Source organism: Oncorhynchus clarkii, chromosome 17 (assembly GCF_045791955.1).
Source record: "Oncorhynchus clarkii lewisi isolate Uvic-CL-2024 chromosome 17, UVic_Ocla_1.0, whole genome shotgun sequence".
Taxonomy (NCBI): domain Eukaryota; kingdom Metazoa; phylum Chordata; class Actinopteri; order Salmoniformes; family Salmonidae; genus Oncorhynchus; species Oncorhynchus clarkii.
The window spans coordinates 52,537,841-52,556,711 of NC_092163.1; the positions used below are offsets into that span (position 1 = coordinate 52,537,841).

At 41.3% G+C, this 18,871-nt stretch overlaps 1 protein-coding gene across 1 annotated transcript in view; it reads right to left on the reverse strand.

The window, feature by feature from the left end:
* Window positions 1-3,314: 3,314 nt before the first annotated feature.
* The window catches only part of LOC139371085 (beta-1,4 N-acetylgalactosaminyltransferase 1-like), a 29,558-nt gene continuing 14,001 nt past the window's right edge, over window positions 3,315-18,871 (reverse strand). Inside the window, exons 2-12 of the mRNA XM_071111138.1 lie at window positions 18,162-18,254; window positions 17,680-17,902; window positions 17,409-17,585; window positions 17,010-17,116; window positions 16,405-16,442; window positions 16,078-16,258; window positions 15,849-15,941; window positions 15,526-15,713; window positions 15,201-15,341; window positions 9,458-9,698; window positions 3,315-8,861 (exon numbers count right to left, since the gene is read on the reverse strand). Of these exons, the coding sequence (XP_070967239.1) occupies window positions 8,644-8,861; window positions 9,458-9,698; window positions 15,201-15,341; window positions 15,526-15,713; window positions 15,849-15,941; window positions 16,078-16,258; window positions 16,405-16,442; window positions 17,010-17,116; window positions 17,409-17,585; window positions 17,680-17,894 (1,599 nt within the window). The 5' untranslated portion in view covers window positions 17,895-17,902; window positions 18,162-18,254 and the 3' untranslated portion in view covers window positions 3,315-8,643. The remainder of the gene's footprint in view (window positions 8,862-9,457; window positions 9,699-15,200; window positions 15,342-15,525; window positions 15,714-15,848; window positions 15,942-16,077; window positions 16,259-16,404; window positions 16,443-17,009; window positions 17,117-17,408; window positions 17,586-17,679; window positions 17,903-18,161; window positions 18,255-18,871) is intronic.

The window sequence follows — 18,871 nt, forward strand, 5'->3', positions numbered from 1 at the left end:
ATGGGGGGTGGCCATTTGATTCATTGTTCAGCAGTCTTGTGGCTTGGAGGTAGAAGCTGTTAAGGAGTCTTTTGGACGCTCCGATAACATTTGCTGTGCGGTAGCAGAGAGAACAGTCTATGACTTGGGTGACTGGAGTCTTTGACATTTTTTTGGGCCTTCCTCTGACACTGCCTAGGATATAGGTCCTGGATGGCAGGACGTTTGGCCCCAGTGATATGTTGTGCTGTACGCACTACTCTCTGTAGTGCCTTGCAGTTGCCATACCATACAACCGGTCAGGATGCTCTCTATGGTGCAGCTGTATAACTTTGAGGATCTAGGAACCCATGCCAAATCTTTTCAGTCTTCTGAGGGGGAAAATGCATTGTCGTGCCCTCTTCACAACTTTCTTGGTGTGTTTGGACCATGATAGTTTGTTGGTGATGTGGACACCAAGAAACTTGAAACTCTCGACCCGCTCCACTACAGCCCCGTCGATGTAAATGGGGGCGTGTTCAGCCCTCCTTTTCCTGTAGTCCACGATTATCTCCTTTGTCTTGCTCACATTAAGGGAGAGGTTGTAGTATCTGACCTCTTCCCTATAGGCTGTCTCATCATTGTCGGTGATCAGGCCTACCACCGTTGTGTAGTCAGGAAATGTAATGATGGTGTTGGAGTCGTGTTTGGCCACGCAGTCATGGGGGAACAGAAAGTACAGGAGGGTACTAAGCACGCACCCCTGAGGGGCGCCGTGTTGAGGATCAGCTTGGCAGATGTGCTGTTGCCTACCCTTGCCACCTGCGGGCGGCCCGTCAGGAAGACCAGGATCCAGTTGCAGAGGGAGGGGTTTAGTCCCAGAGTCCTTAGCTTAGTGTTAAGCTTTGTGGGCACTATGGTGTTGAACGCTGAGCTGTAGTCAAGGTGGGAAAGGGCAATAAGGAGTGCGATTGAGCGTCATCAGTGGATCTGTTGGGGCGGTATGTGAATTGGAGTGGGCCTAGGGTTTCCCGGGTCGATGGTGTTGATATGAGCCATAACCAGCTCTCTATGGTGCAGCTGTATAACATTGAGGATCTAGGAACCCATGCCAAATCTTTTCAGATTGTTTGACACCCGCACTGTGAACTAAATCCTCAGAACTAAATCCTAGGCTACCTGGGGCAACAGGTAGTGTCTAGTGTTTAGAGCGTTGAATCCCCGAGCTGACAAAGTAAAAATCTGTCGTTCTGCCTCTGAACAAGGCAGTTAACCCACTGTTCCTAGGCCGTCATTGTAAATAAGAATTTGTTCTTAACGGACTTGCCTAGTTAAATAAAGGTTAAATAATTTATTTTTTAAAAGATATGAAATTAAGTTAAATGCAATACATTATATACCAGTCATTTCTATTGGATACAACATAATACGAAACACAACCAAAACAAACTGCAAATGCATCCAATAAGTTTGTAGAGTCACAAGCTTGATGTAGTCATTGTGTGCTATAGTATTATGGGACAAAATACAACACTTTTGATGACTTTAATAGGCTATAAGTGAATTTGTCTAAATACTTATGACACCTTCAAATGGTGGTGCTTTCATTTCTAAATTGCAAAACAGATATGTATGAAAATACCCTCAAATAAAAGGTGACATTCTGTACCGTCGCCTCATATGAAACATTTGATCTCAAATCCAAAATGCTGGAGTATAGAAACTTACTAAAAGTTTTTGCTTCACTGTCCAAATAAACACGTATGGGAGTGTACACTGTATAGAAAAAAGAGTTGATTGCCGGCTGGTGGACAATATCATACTGGAGATGATCTTGGGCCACCAAAATCTCCTGATTAGGTCAATTTCTTGACCCCCAATGTTATGGGGGCTCATTGACTATTTAAAAAAAGTTATTTTGAGAAGTTCAGTTTGTAAACCCAGGATATAAGGTAAACTGAAGCACCATCTATACTCAATACAAATGCTTTGTTGTTCGTATGCAAAATGGTAGCAAGCCAATCCAATGATCTTTTCTCGCTAATTGTATGGCGGGGGACTGAAAAGGCAGATGTTGCATTTCAACGTGTCAGAACACATGATTGGGATGAATGCTAAGCGTGGCTTCAAAGCACGGAGACACGCTTCTAACCAAATTGGACAAATCAATCACTGTTCACCTAGGACTGTGCATGAGGATAAGATGCATCTGTATCCTTTGGGGTTTGGTGTTTCCAAAGGGCATTGAAAATACATGTAATTTTCATCTATAACAACACGCAAAACCCAGTAATTACACATCAGTAATGACAAAGTGGTAAGTATAATATTTCACCTATCCATATATCAATATATTCATGTATTCCATGTGCACACATATTTCATAGATATGTCATTCAGTCTCCTTGTCTTAGGCAGGGGCAGAAACTACACAGCCGACACGTTGTTTTTCCTTCCACAACTTGTTGCATGTGATACATAACATGAATGGCTGGCTAACGAATCAGTGGTCTAAATATTTAATGAACTTTAGAGCATCTGTACTGTACTCTCTCTTGTCCACGACAGCCACAGGAGCAACATGTTTCTCTTTTAACTGATTCCAGCTGATTTGCACACCAAGGTAGATCCAGAGGCTGGCGCATCAAATCCTTCTAGATTAGAATAAACAGAATGAGAGAAATCAAAAATGGAAATTAACTCTCACTTGTGTTCTCCCAGATCAAAGATGTGGAATTATTTACCTTCTTGCAGTTTGATTGATCTTCAAATGAGAAGGAAAAAGGAGAGTGGGAGACATACAAGAGAAGACTACAGGTGGAAAGGCCTGTGTTATGTCTGTAGTGTGTCTATTCCTTTCCTAAAATTATTATAAGAAAATCTGGTGAATGACTTCTTTCTTGATAGTTTTCTTCTTTCTTCTGCTCAGAAGATGGTGAGAAAGTGGTAAATCCAGACCTAAGTAGAACACCCCGTGCCATGTCATTCATACTAACACAGGTGTACAGGATGTTGAAATGTTTATGGATGGACACATTTTTAAAGTTGATTTTCTCTAACTCAGAAGCTTCCTTTTGCTATAAACCAGAACATTCTACGAAATGTTGGATGAAATCAACACAGTACCATGCATCAATGGTATCTTTTATCAGACTTTACAATCATGTTTAAAAGAAAATAGAGCTATAATGCAGCAGGTTGTTGTGATTGTAGCTGTCAGATTGGAATATTCAGACCAGTGGTTCTAGGCAGAAGCAGGCAGAAAACAACGTGACCAACATCCTCAGTTGAACAATGGAAATCACTGTCCAAATCTTTTCAACTAATTTAAGTCAAGAGAGTTGAATTCAATCAAACCCTACATTACACAGTGTCTTTGTTTACGAACTACTGCCCCCACACACATGCAGCACACTTCTCATATTGAAAACTGGAAGCATCTGCTTGGGGAGACTATCTGGTATGAGTCACAGACATTACTCATGGAAGAGGAGCTACTGCCCAAATAGGCTACTGCAATCAAAGTTCGACTGAATTGAGATCTCACTGTGTTAAACATCCACCTTCAGGGAAGAAAAATCTAAAGCAGACATATCACACAAAATATGATCTGTTAAAATATTCCTCCATTCAAAAAGGACAAAATAAAAAGTTATCTAATCTATTTCTGGCAGTGGTAGTTCATAACAAATGACTGTCCACAGAAATGATTTTGTTTGATTTTTAAAAAAAAATATTCCGATGCAAGGGGGCCATCTTGTGGTCATGGTACAAAATAACATCATGTGATCCTGCTGTCGGCATGGGCATGGCCACACCACAGATACAACCCTTGGTAGAAGAACTGTCAAAATAAAAGGTTTCGCTGCCTTGATACTTTGGTGTGACTGTGACCATTTCCTTATCATTCATATCATCACACTGTGTGTCATCCTAACATTGTCTCTCCAAACATTTCCTTCTGTGTTATACGCACAGTGTTTCTACTGTACCTTACTGAGTCTCAAAACTCAAACTGTGTCATTCTTACCATTACTCTTTCAATGTGTGTTTATTTCCATATAGAATTGAGCACTTTGGCCAAACCAACCATTCTGTTCAAGGCAGCATATACAGTGCCTTCAGAAAGTATTTAGACATTTTGTTGTGTTACAGCCTGAAGTTAAAATGCCTCACACACACACACCCAACCCCATAACGTCAAAATGCTGTTGTGTTTGTATAAATTTGTACTAACTAATTAAAAATGAAAAGATGAAATGTCTGGAGTCAATAAGTATTTAACCCCTTTGTTATAGCAAGCCTAAGTAAGTTCAGGAGTAAACATTTGCTTAACAAGTTACATAAGTTTCATGGACTCTGTGTGCCATAATAGTGTTTAACATGATTTTTGAATTATTACCTCATCTCTGTGCCCTAAATAAAATTTAAAAAATACATTGAATATCCTTTTGAGCAAGGTGAAGTTAGTAATGAGACTTTGGATGGTGTATCAATACAACCAGTCAGTCACTACAAAGATACAGGCGTCCTTCCTAACTCAGTTGCCAGAGAGGAATGAAACCGCTCAGGGATTTCACCAAGAGGCCAATGGTGATTTTAAAACATTTACTGAGTTTAATGGCGGGTGATAGGAGAAGACTGAGGATGGATCAGCAACATTGTAGTTACTCCACAACACTAACCCAATTGACAGAGTGAAAAGAAGGAAGCCTGAACAGAATTCTTTTTTCCAAAACATGCATCCTGTTCGCAAGAAAGCACTAAAGTAATACTGCAAAAAATGTGACAAAGCACTTTTTGTTTTTAAAACACTACAACACATTACTGAGTACCACTCTCCATATTTTCAAGCATAGTGGTGGCTGCATCATGTTATGGGTATGCTTTTAATCGTTAAGGACTGGGGAGTTTTTCAGGATAAAAAAATCAACAAATTGGGGCTAAACACAGGCTAAATCCTAGAGAAAAACCTGGTTCAGTCTACTTTCCACTAGACACTGGGAGATAAATTCACCTTTCAGCAGGACAATAACCTAAAAGACAATGCCAAATCTACACTTGAGTTGCTTACCAAGAAGAGAGTGAATGTGGCCAAGTTACAGTTTTCACTTAAATCTACTTGGAAATCTATGGCAAGACCTGAAAATTGTTGTCTAGCAATGATCAACAACCAATTTGACAGAGCTTGAAGTATTTTGAAAAGAATAATGGGTACATTTTGCACAGTCCAAGTGTAGAAAGCTCTTAGAGACATACCCAGAAAAACTCACAGCTGTAATTGCTGCCAAAGGTGCTTCTACAAACTACTGACTCAGGGGTGTGAATACTTATGTAAATTAGATATTGTCTGTATTTAATTTTCAATAAATTAGCAAAAATGTTAAAAAATATATTTTCACTTTGTCATTATGGGGTATTGTGTGTACTGTAGATGAGTGAGAAAAAAATATTTAAGCCATTTTGAATTCAGGCTGTAAAAAAAATGTGGAATAAGTCAAGGAGTATGAATACTTTCTGAAGGCACTGTAAAAATGCAATCAATCTCAACTCCCATTAAAAGGCATGCATGGACAGAAGCGTTCCTTTTTATGATGCTTGGAGTAGAAAACAGAGTGGGATAGACCCCAGATAGACATATTGCAGCAGACCAGGAGAAATAGGGATATTGTTCCGAGGTTAGATCCCAGATCAGATGGATGAGCCTCATTCTCCTCAAGCATGGGCCAGTCAGGGGTGACAGTGACACAGAGGGTTCTGGGTAAGGGGCAGTGGTGGAAAACTTTTACTTTTGATCCTTAAAAATATTCTTAAGTATCAAAAGTAAAAGTATAAATAATTTATGTTTAGCAAACCAGATGCCACAATTTTCTTCTTTTTTTTATGGATAGCCAGAAGCACACTCCAACACTCAGACATCAATTACAAACTAAGCATTTGTGATTCGTGAATCCGCCAGATAAGAGGCAGCAGGGATGACCAGGGATGTTCTCTTGATTAATGTGTGAATTGGACTATTTTCCTGTACTGCTAAGCATTAAAATGCGAGTACTTTTGGTTGTCAGGGAAAATGTATGGAGTAAAAAGTACATAATTATCCTTAGGAATGTAGTGAAGTAAAAGTAAAAGTTGTCAAAAATATAAACAGTAAAGTACAAATACCCCCCCCCCCCCCCAAACTACTTAAGTAGTACTTCAAAGTATTTTTACTTAAGTACTTTACACCACTGGTAAGGGGCAGGAAAACGAACCAAACAAAAATACAATTCAACCTCAAACCACCTGGAAACCCTTTGGCACAACCAACCAGGGTGAATTAACCACACATTTAGAGTCTTGAATGTGTTCATCTTCCATGTGCTGTGTCTGAGAGATTCTCACATGCTAAGAAGTGTCCTCTCTACTGACTGTCAATCCCATCCTCAGTCTCCTAAGTCCCCATTTGGCTGACCCATAGAGCTCAGTCCAGCTCAAACTGTGTAGTACAACAGGAATGACAGACTACACACATCTCTGATCTCTTGGCAACAGTATGGAAACTTTTTCACCTCATTAAGTCCTGTAAGCGGCTAATGCTCCTTCTTGCTCCTTTTCCTAAATGTCAACCAATTGTGCCATCGATAGGAATTCAGCATCTTTTTGTTCTCTGTCTCTTTAACAAAAGGACTCAGTGGCAAGGCGTCAGATAAGATTTGAGGTACACAACGCACATACACTGCATTAGGAATCTATTCAGACCCCTCGACTTTTTCCACATCTTGTTACGTTACAGCCTTATTCTAAAATGTATTCAATTAGTTTTCCCCCTCATCAATCTACACACAGTACCCCATAATGAGAAAGTGAAAACAGGTTCAGAAATGTTTGCAAATGTATTTAAAAAAAATAAAAAACAGAAATACCTTATTTACATGAGTATTCAGACCCTTTGCTATGAGACTCAAATTGAGCACAGGTGCATCCTGTTTCCATTTATTAAATTCAATTGATTGGACATGATTTGGAAAGGCACACACCTGTCTATAAAGTTCCCACAGTTGACAGTGCATGTCAGAGCAAAAACCAAGCTGAGGTTGAAGGAATTGTCCATAGAGCTCCGAGACAGGATTGGGTCGAGGCACAGATCTGGGAAGGGTACTAAAGAATTTATGCACCATTGAAGGTCCCCAAGAACACAGTGGGATCCATCATTCTTAAATGGAAGAAGCTTGGAACCACCAAGAATCTTCCTAGAGCTGGCCGCCTGGCCAAACTGAGCAATCAGGGGAGAAGGGTCTTGGTCAGAGAGGTGACCAAGAACCAGATAGTCACTTTGACAGAGCTCCAGAGTTCTTCTGTGGAGATGGGAGAACCTTCTAGAAGGACAACCATCTCTGTAGCACTCTACCAGTCAGGCCTTTATGGCCAAAGGGAAGCCACTCTTCAGTAAAAGGCACATGACAGCTCACTTGGAGCTTGCCAAAAGGCACCTAAAGGATAAGATAAGATTCTCTGGTATGACGAAACCAAGATTGAACTCTTTGAACTGAATGCCAAGCGTGAAGTCTGGAGGAAACCAGGCACCATTCCTACGGTGAAGAATGGTGGTGGCAGCATCATGCTGTGGGGATGTTTTTCAGCAGCAGGGACTGGGATACTAGTCAGGATCGAGGGAAAGATTAACAGAGCAAAGTACAGAGAGAGATCCTTGATGAAAACCTGCTCCAGAGCGCTCAGGACCTTAGACTGGGTCGAAGTTTCACATTCCAACAAGACAACATCCATAAGCACACTGCCAAAACAACTCAGGAGTTGCTTCAGGACTAGTCTCTGAATGTCCTTGAGTGGCCCCGCCAGAGCCCGGACTTGAACCTGATCGAAAATCTTTGGAGAGACCTGAAAATAGCTGTGCAGCGACAGTCCCCATCCAGCCTGACAGAGCTTGAGAGGATCTGCAGAGAAGAATGGGAGAAACTCCCCAAATACAGGCGTGCCAAGCTTGCAGCATACCCAAGAAGACTAGAGGCTGTAATTGCTGCCAAAGTTGCTTCAACAAAGTACTGAGTAAAGGGTCTGAATACATATGTAAATGTGATATTTCAGTTTTGTATTTTTAATACATTTGGAAACATTTCTAAAAACCTGTTTTTGCTATGTCAATATTTATTTTACTAGGCAAGTCAGTTAAGAACAAATTCTTATTTATAATGATGGCCTAGGAACAGTGGGTTAACTGTCTTGTTCAGAACGACAGATTTTTACCTTGTCAGCTCGGGAATTCAATCTAGCAACCTTTCGGATACTGTCCCAATGCTCTAACCACTAGGCTACCTGCCGCCCCAAGATGTGTGTAGATTGATGAGGGGGGAAAAACAATTTAATACATTTTAGAATACGGCTGTAACGTAACAAAATATGGAAAATGTCAAAGGGGCGAATGCACCTTAAATGCCTTAAAATTATCTCTGAGTTTACAATCAAGAGTACACAAGTGAAGAGCAAAGTTACGAGAAATGACGGCTTTGCTCTGTTTGAATGACAATCCCTCTAGAGTGAAACAAGCAAGGCTGTTTTTAAGGGAAAGCATTAATATGGTTGTCTGCAATCTTATCTGATGGGACACATCGGGCGAGGGCTTCTTTGGCAACTCAGGAAGAGCAGGAATCTTGAACGAGAGGAGAAGCTACAGGTAAAAAAACATGACATTTAGTTGTGAGTCAAACACTGGAAGTGGTTCTTAAAATAGAGGAGGCCATTTTTGGTGTGTGTGGCGTCCGAGGAGGCTGGTGGGTAGCGGAACTTGGCGTAAGTCTTGTCACTCTCTGATTGGCTGACCCAGGGAAGCTTGATCTTGGTGGCGTGATTTACGATGACATCATCACAGGATCCCACGTGAAGCGAGCCAAGGCCATCAATGAAAAACTCTGAAAAGAACCAACGGGTCAGAGCAAAAGGAAAGAGGTTTGTTTTTATGCTGAGGGCACTTCAGGTATCACACAATTTATATGAACAAATGCAACTCACCAACATGAGAAGAAGCTATTTTGTTCCCTCCTCAACCTTTTGGATAACTGTTAATGATTATTAAGACTGCAAAAATGGGTTTTGTGGTTTTGTGCCCAAGTATCCAAATGTTCTCTTCCATTTGGTTTTGAAGTACTGTTACTTATATGACCTTCTTCCAAATGTAGATGGTGCAGCTCAGGGGTTAAATTGGGAATTCAGAGGTGGAGGAGCCCTATTTGGAGGGGTTAGGATGAGGGTTGAACCAGTGTTGAACACAAGGTTAGGGTTATGTCAGGATTAGTGTTAAGGTTATGGCTAGGGTTGAACCAGGTTGTAGACATGAAGCTAGGATTAGGGCTGGGGCTAGTACTTTTATCCTACTTTCTATCCTACTCCTCTTTGGACCAGTAAGGTGCAGGAGCCCAGCTCCAGGTAGCTCAATTTAACCACAGGTGCAGCTTATGTTATGGACAGGTACACCCTGTGTGGTGCTGTGCTTTGGGGCCATACTCACCCAGGTGAGCCACTCTGGCCAGGCGGGGGTCGAAGCCCACCTGCTGGACCTTGTCTGTGCGTGCCAGGAAGAAGTTGATGACCCCGTCAGTGACCACACAGTTTGGGAAGCCCTGTATGATGTGGTGGAAGGCCCTCCGCATGTGAAGGCAGTCGCCCTCCTCCTCCTCCCCTTGCTCAATGGAGATGGTCTGCCTGTAGGTGGCAGTGTAGCCTGTGGCCTCCCGCACTGCACCACCCACCTAAAACACACACACAATGCATTAACTGATCCTGACACACACATACACACCAGCTTTTCACAAATACTGTGTAGTGTGTACAATGAATAAACGAACATCAGGGATACTTCCAATAGTCTGAAATTGATATTGAGTGCATGCTGTAGTGATTTGATATACAAGGAAACCGATGGAAACCTTTGGACCCGTTGGATCATTTCATTCCAAAAGACACAATAAACACACAAAACTAAAATAAGAAGCAGAAAACGGAGAAATATCTGCCTCTTATGTTTTTCTGGCTGTGCTTTTGTGGGCCGAAGAAAGAACTCATTAAACGTATACACCAGACCAGCTGCTGACATGTGTAACCCATAGACTTCCCGCTCAAGAGCTGGAGTCCCAGTCTGTGGCACACAAGAGGTCTATTCTATTCCCCCAGCCCATAGTAAGGTATCAGAGTTGGATTCGGGCTCCAAACAAAACCCCCTTCATTCAGCCTTGTGGATGTCCGATTTTTGGGGCTTTTGTGTTTACTTTGTTAACTTTTTACTTTTGTTCATGCATAATATTGCTGTGGTGTGCATGTGCTACAAAGCAAGAATATGCCCGTGAAGAATAGAGGGAGATGGAGAGTGTGTTGTCAAAATTGCTTGCATCTCAAATCAAATGTTATTGATCACATACACGTGTTTAGCAGATGTTATTGCGGGTGTAGCGAAATGCTTGTGCTTCTAGTTCCAACAGTGCAGTAATATCTAACAAATAATATCTAACAGTTTCCCAACATATACCCAAAATACACATAACTCTAAGTAAGGAATGGATTATGAATATATATATATATATATATATATGTATATATATATATATGTCAGAGCGTCATTGGACTAAGATAAAGTATTGCATAGTATAGAGTACAGTATACACATATGAGATGAGTAATGCAAGATACAGAGAGATTATTAAAGTGGCTAGTGTCTGGGTTTGTTTTCTTTTGTAACTGGAGAACAAGGCCGGGATTCAATCTTCTCGCTTGTAGCTTTTAAAGGCAAAGCTACTGTGTTTCGAGAGACAGGATGTGGCTAGTTAGGTCATCAACATCAGAGGGGAACGCCACTTCCTCATTTTCCCAATTTGTCATCTTCACAAGACAGCTACTATAGGAGTTTATTTCAATACTCTTTTCATGATGTACTGTAAACTCAAATCATTTTCAAACGTTAATTGAACTCATGATGTAAGTTGTGTGTGTCTGGCAAACGACTGGAGTGCTGATTGTGTTCCCTCATAGTACCCAAGTCGGAATGTGCTGAATCGAGTAGGAGCTGTTTTTGGCTCTGCAGAGTAGCTCCCAGTGAGTCCAGAGAATGCTCCTGAACTGGCCTTGACTGTTGCACAGAAAGTGTTGAATTATGTCTTAGTAAAATATCTCACAGACACCAACTAAAATAAAAAATAAAAAAAGAGTATAACTATTTTGATCATTCATAGTCACGGGAAATAGGGATGCCAAAGGTGCTGCAGCACCCCCTGAAAAATCATAATAAAATACACATTTTTAAAAAAAGTAGTTTTTCTTCCCTAGAAGTCGCACACTGGGCCTTTACTAGTACTGTATTAACAGACGGATATAGCCTTCTGTAGCATGGGATTTTCTTCCTCTCCAGTTTATGGAACACTTCACATGAAGAGTCACTTGTGGATTAAAATGTTCATTATGATACACTCACACACAGTGATTTTAACACACAACTACACTGTGTGTGTTCATTTTATACAGTAATTATTATTCAACATGTCCTTATTCGGGATTTGAACTCACAACCTCTTGGTTAACAGTATTCCGATCATCCTGCTACACCACCACGTCGGTGTCAGTAACTGATTTCACTTATATTCCTACCGTTTGGACTATAAAGTACATCTCAGCTTTGTTAATAATAAACTAAAAAAATTAATTAGATTTATCATAGTGATTCAGGTGTAACAGTAAAGCAGATTAATATGCACCAACATTATACAGCTACACAGAAAACCTTCAAATTGAGGAATTAAATAAATGTAATCAATGATGAGACAATAGTCAGAACTGAGAATAACTGACAGTTCGCACAAACGCATATATTTGACCATGCCCGAAAAATATGCTAATGCACCCCTCCAGTACATTACCCCCACCTATAATTTAAAGCGCAGTGATGATCGTACTTTATATACAAAATATTAGGTAAAAAAAAATGTCCCATTATACATACAAGGTACCGAACTGTACATATGTGTACCTGTGAAGTGCATCTCTGACCTTTTTGTATCCCAGAGAACACTAGTGTACTCTAACCATAACATGTATGAACCTGCTGGCACTGCAGAAACATTGATGCACTCCCAACCAATATGTTTAATCCCCAAAGAATGAATGTATGCTCTACAATGTATGTTTAATCCCCAAAGCTTTCAATTAAAGTGCAGAAATTCATTCTTGCCAATAAGTCTGTGGCCTATAACTCTTTCATGCTGACACATCTGGCAGTGTAGCTGCACTGTAAAATGACCCTGTTGTGGTCACGGTACAAAATTATACAATTACAGTAAATTAAATCAAAATACAGCAGCATACTGTAATTTTATAGAAATAACACCATGTTTTCATATACATTTACTTTGTTTTTACTGTAACTTTGGGCAAAGTGCAGTGTATTCTTAGCAATAAATATACAGTGCCTTCGGAAACTATTCAGACCCCTTGACTTTCCACATTTTGTTACAGCCTTATTTCTAAAATTGATTAAACAGTTTTTGCCCCCCTAATCAGTCTACACACAATACCCCATAATGTCAAAGCAAAAATAGATTTGTTGAAATTTTAGCAAATTTATTACAAATAAAAAAACTGAAATATCACATTCACATAAATATTCAGACTCTTCACTAAGTACTTTGTTGAAGTGCCTTTGGCAGCGATTACAGCATCGAGTCTTCTTGGGTATGACGCTTGGCACAGCTGTATTTGGGGAGTTTGGATGGGGAGCATTGCTGCACAGCTATTTTCAGGTCTCTCCAAAGAAATTTGATCGGGTTCAAGTCCTGGCTCTGGCTGGGCCAACCGAGGACATTCCGAGACTTCTCCCGAAGCCACTCTTGCGTTGTCTTAGATGAGTGCTTAGGGTCGTTGTCCGGTTGGAAGGTGAACCTTCACCCCAGTCTGAGGTCCTGAGCACAGGTTTTCATCAAGGATCTCTCCTTTGCTGAGGATTTTTTGTTTTATTTAATCAATTTTATAATGTGGAACAATTCAAGGGCTCTGAATACTTTCCATTATATCCACATAATTGGTGGCGCAACAGGAACTTAAGGTAGCTAGCAACCAAGCGGTTGTGAGTTCAAATCCCAAGTGAGGTTGAGTCCCAAGTAATCAACATACAGCATCATACTGTCCTTTCACATCATTTAGTTGTAAAAATACAGTGTCATGGTATCACATGTTGAAATTTTGCCTCCCCATGTTGTCACATTTATTTCACACGAGATTGTGTTTTCACATGTGATCACATGTTGTCGTGTACAGTCGTGGCCAAAGGTTTTGAGAATGACACAAATATTAATTTTCACAAAGTCTGCTGCCTCAGTTTGTATGATTGCAATTTGCATATACTCCAGAATGTTATGAAGAGTGATCAGATGAATAGAAATTAATTGCAAAGTCCCTCTTTGCCATGCAAATGAACTGAATCCCCCAAAAACATTTCCAATGCATTCAGCCCTGCCACAAAAGGACCAGCTGACATCATGTCAGTGATTCTCTCGTTAACACAGGTGTGAGTGTTGACGAGGACAAGGCTGGAGATCACTCTGTCATGCTGATTGAGTTCGAATAACAGACTGGAAGCTTCAAAAGGAGGGTGGTTCTTGGAATCATTGTTCTTCCTCTGTCAACCATGGTTACCTGCAAGGAAACATGTGCCGTCATCATTGCTTTGCACAAAAACAGCTTCACAGGCAAGGATATTGCTGCCAGTAAGATTGCACCTAAATCAACCATTTATCGGATCATCAAGAACTTCAAGGAGAGCGGTTCAATTGTTGGGCGCCCAAGAAAGTCCAGGAAGCGCCAGGACTGTCTCCTAAAGTTGATTCAACTGCAGGAATGGTGCACCACCAGTATAGAGCTTGCTCAGGAATGGCAGCAGGCAGGTGTGAGTGCATCTGCACGCACAGTGAGGCAAAGACTTTTGGAGGATGGCCTGGTGTAAAGAAGGGCAGCAAAGAAGCAATTCTTTCCAGGAAAAACATCAGGGACAGACTGATATTCTGCAAAAGGTACAGGGATCGGACTGCTGAGGACTGGGGTAAAGTCATTTTCTCTGATGAATCCCCTTTCCGATTGTTTGGGGCATCCGGAAAAAAGCTTGCCCGGAGAAGACAAGGTGAGCGCTACCATCAGTCCTATGTCATTCCAACAGTAAAGCATCCTGAGACCATTCATGTGTGGGGTTGCATCTCAGCCAAGGGAGTGGGCTCACTCACAATTTTGCCTAAGAACACAGTCATGAATAAAGAATGGTACTAACACATCCTCTGAGAGCAACTTCTCCCAACCATCCAGGAAAAGTTTGGTGACGAACAATGCCTTTTCCAGCATGATGGAGCACCTTGCCATAAGGCAAAAGTGATAACTAAGTGGCTCGGGGAACAAAACATCGATATATTTTGGGTCCATGACCAGGAATCTCCCCAGACCTTAATCCCATTGAGAACTTGTGGTCAATCCTCAAGAGGCGGGTGAACAAACAAAAACCCACAAATTCTGAAAAACTCCAATCATTGATTATGCAAGAATGGGCTGCCATCAGTCAGTTAATTGACAGCATGCCCGGGCGGATTGCAGAGGTCTTGAAAAAGAAGGGTCTACACTGCAAATATTGACTCTTTGCATCTTCATGTAATTGTCAATAAAAGCCTTTGACACTTATAAAATGCTTGTAATTATACTTCAGTATTCCATAGTACCAACTGACAAATATATCTAAAGACACTAAGGCAGCAGACTGTGAAAATGTATATTTGTGTCATTCCCAAAACTTTTGGCCACGACTGTAGTTTCATGTTATCACATGTTACTTCACATGTTGCTTCACATGTTGTTATGTGATCAAATTAGATCACACGAGATCATGTGTTCATGTGAAATTCTTGTGTTTTTTACAGAAGGGTCAGCAAATTATGTCACCACCAAAAACACTCATCATAAAAGGAGGGTAGGATTGAACAGTCCCATGCTATATTAAAATCACTAGCAGCAATACAACACACCTGGGTTCAAACACTATTTGAAATGGTTTCACCTGTGCTTAATTGAGCTTACCTTTTGCAATGGAAGCAACTGAAAAGTCTCAAAAGGGCAAACCCTTCTCTCTTCAGGCAGGCTAACACAAACGCTCAAAATATTTGAAATATTTCAAATAGTATTTGAACCCAGGTCAGCAATACAGTATGAGTATGGCATGGCCTGTGCCCCCTCACCAGATCCAGGGTGGTCTTCTCCAGTACGTCCACTAGTTTCTCCAGCTTGGTGTTGGCCGTGAAGATAAAGTCATCATCCACCCACAACAGATATTTAGTGGTCACCTGGGAAACAGCTAGGTTCCGTCCTGCAAACCATCCCTAGTTGTTGTGGCAGAGAACAGGATGTGGGACAGAGGAAGCCAAAGCTGCGATAAGACAACTAAGGAAATCTTAGTCAACTATTATTTAAGCAAACAATGTTATTGCTAGACAAAAAACAATATGTGACAGGTACACTGGTTCCTATACATTAAAAAGAGGCAGCAATGTTTAAAAAAAATACCTTTCCAAATGGCATGATGTAATGTTCGATGTAGGGGCCAGAGACAGTCTTGGGGTTTTCGCTGTCATCAGCTATTACTATGGTAACAGCGGGATAGTATCGTCGCACGCTGTCGATGAGATCTTGGAGCTTGTCATAGCGCAGGAAAGTTTTGGTTGCTATCGTAACAAGGGCACTGATGTTGTATTCTAGATTGGGAACAGAGAGAGACAAAGTTAGGGTCTTTGACATTACACGTTGATCTCCGATGGGATTTTGGTTATTTTTTAGTTAAGTGTTGTGCTGTTGTGAGATGCAGTCGACAGTTGTATTTGTCCACATACCCCCTTTGGGTCCTGTGTTGTAGAGTTTTGGAGTTACACGATGACGGATCTTGATGGTGAACATGGCTTGGTGTCCCTCGGTCTCAAACTGCACTGAAAGACATAGCGAGAGTATTTTCAACCTCATTACCACAAATATATTACAGACAGCATTTGGTGTAGGTCTTTGTTTATGGACACAACCCAGAAAGCAGTAGTACAGCAGAAAGTCAGGTGTGTCTGGCCTCACCTGTGTCTGCTGTACTAGGGTGGAATAGTGTGTTGGTGTAGGAGACAAACTGTAACTGCCGGTTCAGGTTGGGCAGCAGGCTGCTCATCAGGGTCATGTGCATCTCCCCGTCACCTTTGACCTTTACCCCCTCAACCTCCGCTGCCACATTTAACACTCCCAGGGTGGAGGTGAAGTTGACCTAAGAAGGAAAATAATTAAGAGGGAGACAGGGAACAAAGAAGATAAAGCAATAAGGAAATATGCCGTTTTTTACTTGACAAAGACCAGACAGATGAAATAGTACTGGAAATGATAACTCAAACCAAAAATTATCTGTCTACTTACTGTGTACAGCTCTCTGGGAAGGTCTTGTAAGGCAAGCCCTGAAAACATTTGGCATATATTTACTGGCATATTTGATGAAGCTGCTGGATGTTCATCCAATCCAAATACACTGCATCAACTGTCAGCTGGAGTAAACTCTTTCTCTGTTGTGCAACAAAATCCTATTCTCTGCTCTAAAACAGTCTTCCAGAACAGCAGGTTATCAAGGTAGTAATAATGGTAATGGTAGAAATAGGAGTTGTCAGCGGTTGTAATAATAGTACATGTTAGATGGTTGGAACACCTATTGTCTGCCTCTTTAAAAGACTGAGTTTTACCTCGCTGTAAGAATACCCTGATAAAGGTCATTTGAGACCAATACGTTGGTGAATAAGATCTATTAAATTGTTGTAAGCATCGAGATTACTTGTACATTTTTTTTTTAAATTATGTATTGGTGTAAGAGGACAGTCTTTCCCTGAATTTGTTGCTTCATCTAACTACACTTCACTTTCTGTGTTTCCCATATTATATCAGGTTTCCTTGACAATTAAGGTTTTAAATATCAAGGAAGCTTCCCGTTTATATCAAGGTAAAACTAAACTAATCCCTGTTAGAAATCAGACCTGGGATGAGTATGGTTTTGAGGGGCCGTACTTCCACCCCCTGTGTTGGGTACTGCAGAGGATTGTTGGCCTCGGCCACAATGAGCATATCTACAGGAGTCTGAGACCTGGAGGGGGACAAATGCACATCAGGTGAATAATCAGTATTCACAGCTATTACAGCTAGAATGAAGCTTCATGAACTCTATTAGGCTATTTGTTTCAAAGATGGGGTAATGTTGACATCATATCCTTCAAAAAACCTACAGTAACTTTAACCTAAGCCTAAGAATGTACAAGCTTGGAAATGAATCACATGAAAGGACAGACACAGCATCTTCCCCTAGTGTAAGGAATAACTGAGATGATATATGGGATGTCCTTTCAGTTCTGTGCTGGTATACAGTTCTGTGCTCTCACCTCATCTGGAAGCCCTGGTACTCCTTGGCCCTCCGTCTTTTCATCTCCTCCAGCTCAGAGGCATCAAAAGCAGTGTGCAGGGGGTGGGCCGACACCCGTGGGAACAGCAGCTGGGCAAAGGGCAGGTTCACGCCACCACTCTCACCCTCACACACGCACCCGTTACGTGCCAACAGACTGGAGAGAGATGAAAGGGACAATAGGACTCCATCAATTAAATGACAATGAAAATGACAATGAAATTATTTCAAAGGCCTTATTTCAAACTGACCCTGTAACACTCTCCTTCAGGCGATAGGGGATGTTGGCAGATCTTTGGTCCGGTTCTGGGAGCCTCTCCTCCAGGTGCCTCTCTACTATAGGCCCTGGTCTCTGGCGGACATCCACTGTGGTGTAGGCCCTGGTGGGCCAAGAATGGAGGAGGGCAACCACCAACACCACTGATGCCACAATGGCCAACAACACTGTCTTCCTCAGGGAACGCATCCTAAAAACTGGCAAAGCACACAAGGACAAACAGGAACGTGCTGCGGTCACCACTTGCTTTGGTGGTGAAGTCCAACAGTATGTGACCATATCTGAGGTGACAAGATTAGCCTAATTGCTGGATGAATTGAATGCTGCCATGATTCGGTTATCTTCAGATACAGCAAATGGCAGCTGAGAGTATCACATGACATCTGATTTAACATTCTAAACCATTTTGTATTTGTTATACACCCATTACAGGAAAAGAGAGAGCTGGTATCATACCCTATTGCCTGTATCCACTCAGAGAGAAGATGTCTCCTGTAGGCCATAGCATTCCCCAAAATCCCATAATGAACAGGTAAGGACTTTCCCCATCTGCAAAGCAATAACAAATCAGTTATGTTTTTTCAGCAGTATAACGGAAGTAACTTCTCAGGACATTGTATTATAAATGGCCCAGTGAACAATATTAACATTGGTGAAAATAAAAACAATAGATTTAGGTGGGAAGAAACTGCAACATGTAGGTACATCAAAGGTAAGGATGTTTAGCAGATATGGCCTTTTATAGTGATAAAGAGCTGTTAACACAACCGTCATCAATACCATTCAGCTAACACCGGAGAGATGCTGAGCAACATCTACAGCAGGGGGAAAGATAAGGCTCTACACAGGAGAGAACACTTTCCAGGTTGGTGATAGTTTTTATGATAATTCCTAGAGTGTTCAGATAATCAAACAATTCTAATGACTCAGTTTTAAAAACAGAAATGAAAGATCACTCTGGGTCATACTTAGGTTGCTACATGACCTACTTCCTTTGAAGAATGCATCTACTGTAGCGATATGCCACTTCTGACACCAGTGCAGTGAATTCAGGGGTCGCTGCGACTGTCACTGAAGCACCGACTGATGACGAAATATACAAGCCTCATTGAATTGGCTCATATGAGGCTTGGATGTCATAATCGTCTGTCAGACTATCATGTCTC